At 37.2% G+C, this 3,397-nt stretch overlaps 1 protein-coding gene across 1 annotated transcript; it reads right to left on the bottom strand.

Moving 5' to 3' along the window:
- Positions 1 to 1,941: 1,941 nt before the first annotated feature.
- LOC112117750 (taste receptor type 2 member 7-like) lies at positions 1,942 to 2,811 on the bottom strand. The gene has a single exon (XM_024215811.1). The coding sequence runs from the start codon at positions 2,809 to 2,811 to the stop codon at positions 1,942 to 1,944; it is 870 nt and encodes a 289-aa protein (XP_024071579.1).
- Between the last annotated feature and the right edge of the window lie 586 nt (positions 2,812 to 3,397).

Raw genomic sequence — 3,397 nt, 5'->3', positions numbered from 1 at the left:
TTTATTTAAATTTTAACTAACTATTGCAAAAAGTTCTCACAAACTGTGTCACCATTTTTCAAACATCTCTAATGTTCATTGCCTCAGGTCATTCCAGGGTTAGATGCCAATGCTGGATCCCTTTCAAAAAGGGGTTCTCCTTTTCCAGTTGGACCCAGGATTACTGTCTACCCTACAAACTCCTCCAATTACAATCTTAAAAGTCTTAACCACAGAATTGACAATAATTCATTTTTATTTAAATCCTCTATAGAAATCATTTTTCCAGGCAATGATCATGGCCAATTCTTCCCCCCACCATAAATGTACATTCCCTTAACTATATTATATCACAGTATTATCAACCCTAACTATTCATGCTTTATGTTCAAGAGTCTTAATAAATTGCCAAGCAATTCACCAATTAGATGCAACTAACAGGCGATTCATATAACTAACTGTATGCTTATTTTACTTTGAAAAAATATATTGATCGAGCATAGAGTTTTTAGTATGAAAGAGTGAATTTCAAAGTTTCCTTCTTTGAGTGAAGTTTGCTCCTGAAAAATTGCCACTTGTATCCTCAGGTAGGAAAAGATGCAAGTACTCAGATTGTGCACTCAGTTGAACTGTGTACACAAACAGTCTCTCAAAAAAAAGGAGGGGGTCCTTTTGAAAATGTGGCCCCTACAACTGTTAGTTCAGTGATTCAAGTAGTTTTCTCTATATCCGACACTCTAACAATTTCATGCTTGTTATTCCATTGCAGCCTTTCACTGCAGGTCAGATGATGACACAGTTACTTATTAAAAGAAAGAAGCTATAGTCATTTTGGGCCAGATTCTAACTAAGCGTTATCACCCAGATAACTGTTCTAGATGCTTGAGGACAGCAAGCTGTAACTGACTGTCTTTTCTCTCACAAATCCATACACAGTCATGCTTCTTGCCTTTCTAGCAATGGTTGGTTTATTTTTCAAACTTAGTCATTAGATCTTACCATGCCAACTTTTTGTTTCCAGATGTTTAGGCAATTATCAGCCAATCAGAAAATCTGCTTGGAGTACCACAGGTCAGAGCAATCCTCTGCTGTTATTAATTCCAGCACAACAATTACACTCACTATAGGGCTGAAATATTCACTGTAGGGTTGGCGGTAAAGATGCCTCCTCTGCTTTCCTCCCATGCATCTGTCCAGTGCTTGCCTTGGCTACTCGGGCTCAGGCTTGGTTTAAGGATTTTCACTGAGGTGGTTATGATAACATATTATTTACAATCTAATGGTCTGTGGTGAATATCAACGCTAAAATACACTACATGATTTAACTCATGACTGAATAGCCACATTTTGTAGATCTCATTCTCACATCTGTTTATGTTGTGTTTTATGAATTAGCTCTTGAAATGTCTGTGTTTTGGTGTCTTTGTATCAGCAACATGAAAGGATCTTCCATTTGCATTTTCACTAGCTCCCCTGTGCCTTTCCCCTGTCATTAGTCTTTTGTATGGAAGATGGAATAAGACTTACAGTCAAATGCTTTCATTTTCTATTCTTTATATTCAGAAGCTTATAAGCAGAAATGTCTATCAACAGTGAAGACCAGAGTTCATTCCTGGCTGAACATATCATGTGAAAGTGAGTTTGGTGGTCTCATCCTGTTTTTTTTTTTTTAATGATATATCCACATCAAACATCTGATACAATGAGCAGTCTCTCCTCAAAAGGATGGCAATGCTGCTGCAGGGAAGGACTGATGTGCATTGGAAGAGCTTGATGCAGAGTGTGCACATAATCTTCATGGAAATCATCAGTGCTTTGCGTACTGTAGCAGTACAGGAGAGATTTCAAATGGAGAACACATGGGAAAATAGAATAATTTTTTTTCACTACCGTGCTTTATAAGGGAAGTGAACATTCTTATCCGAAGGATAGGAATAGATACTATGAATTAACCACTCTGAATCAGCAATTGGCAGAATGCAGAATCCTTGCTGAGGCCAGTTTTAATTTGGGGTTGCCCAGAATCAAGACAATGGAGTGTAGAGAAGGATAGGCAGCAACGATAATTGTACACACTGTAATTCTCAATTCATCACTGACATAGGCTAGGCTTCCAATTGACAATGTTAAAGCCATATAATAAATATTGTAGAGGATGAAAAAGGACACCACAGATTTCAGTGCACGCACATGGGCATCCATAGTGGGGTTCCTGAAACTTGGATTAAGGTCTGAATTAAGGTTCATTTTCCTGATGTGTCTCCAAAGGGATATGATTAACAAAGCAGATGAAGCAATAAATAGAATAATGGGGGAAATAGATCCTATGCCGTGTATCAGAAAAGTGTTGTTGTCTGAAATCGTGACATTTCTTGATAGACAATCTGTGGAGTTGTGGGAGGATATGCAATAGGAATAGCTGAACAATGTAAAAGCAACTGTGGTAACCAAGCAGTACAGCACAGAGCCCAAAAGCAGCCATGGCACCAGTTTGGAGAGTCTCAGTTTTAACCAGTTGAAGAGGGCTTGGTTGACAGAGGCAATCTTCACACAGTAGAACACAGAAAGGCAGCTTGCAAAACAGAGACTCACTTGGTTTATGAACATCCAGGTAACTGTATAAGGGCTTGATGTTTCATTCATATAAAAGAAATCTGGATATAACTTAGATAAGAAATTGTCTGATGACACAACGACTTGTAGGCAAAATCTGGAGAAGGCCAGACTGGTTATTATCTTATCATAGGAAGTCAGTTTTCTGCTTTTGACCCAGTCGATACAATTTAAGGCAACAATATATCCATTTGCAACAACTCCTGCTAATAATTCCATTGCTGAGATGATCAGATAAAAAATAACAGCAGGAGCTAAAGATTTTTTCATCATTAATTCTTAGTTTGTAGCTCACTACTCCTGACTTTTCAGAAGACTTGGTTTAGAAGACTGTTCCTGTCTGGCTCATGGATATACAAAAGTAGTCCTTTTAGTACAGGTTCAAAAGCAGGATGAAAATTGAGTTTCACCTGTTGTTCATATATAGCCAGGCCATTTCATGAAGATTCAAATCTGGCATCTATCCTATTACTACATGTCTAGTTCATGGAAAAGATATTTGCATGTCCCTTCCCAGAATGCCCTGTTAGTGACTAATCAAATTATTATTTAAATGAACTTAAAACATAACCCTTTATTTGAATATGCAATATGCTTTCCAAAATAAGGATTAAGTAGAACCTTAGTGGTACATAGTGAGCTGTGGCAATGCACTAGCTAATATTATATACATATAATAGTTATAGCAATGGTCAATTGAAATCATAGATATTTTTAGATAATTTTCACAAGATATTCAGGCAAATATGCAGAAAGGGGCCTGATTTTATTAACATCTTCAGAATTCCTGCACTGATTTTTTTTT

The sequence above is a fragment of the Terrapene carolina genome, unplaced genomic scaffold (genome assembly GCF_002925995.2).
Source record: "Terrapene carolina triunguis isolate 2854851 unplaced genomic scaffold, T_m_triunguis-2.0 Scaffold42, whole genome shotgun sequence".
NCBI lineage: Eukaryota > Metazoa > Chordata > Testudines > Emydidae > Terrapene > Terrapene triunguis.
The sequence above is the reverse complement of the archived record's forward strand: the minus strand, read 5'-3'. Positions and strand labels throughout refer to the sequence as shown.

Bases quoted from the DNA above. Each gene is read 5' to 3' on its own strand.
- LOC112117750 (XM_024215811.1), bottom strand. From the start codon at position 2,811: ATGGAATTATTAGCAGGAGTTGTTGCAAATGGATATATTGTTGCCTTA.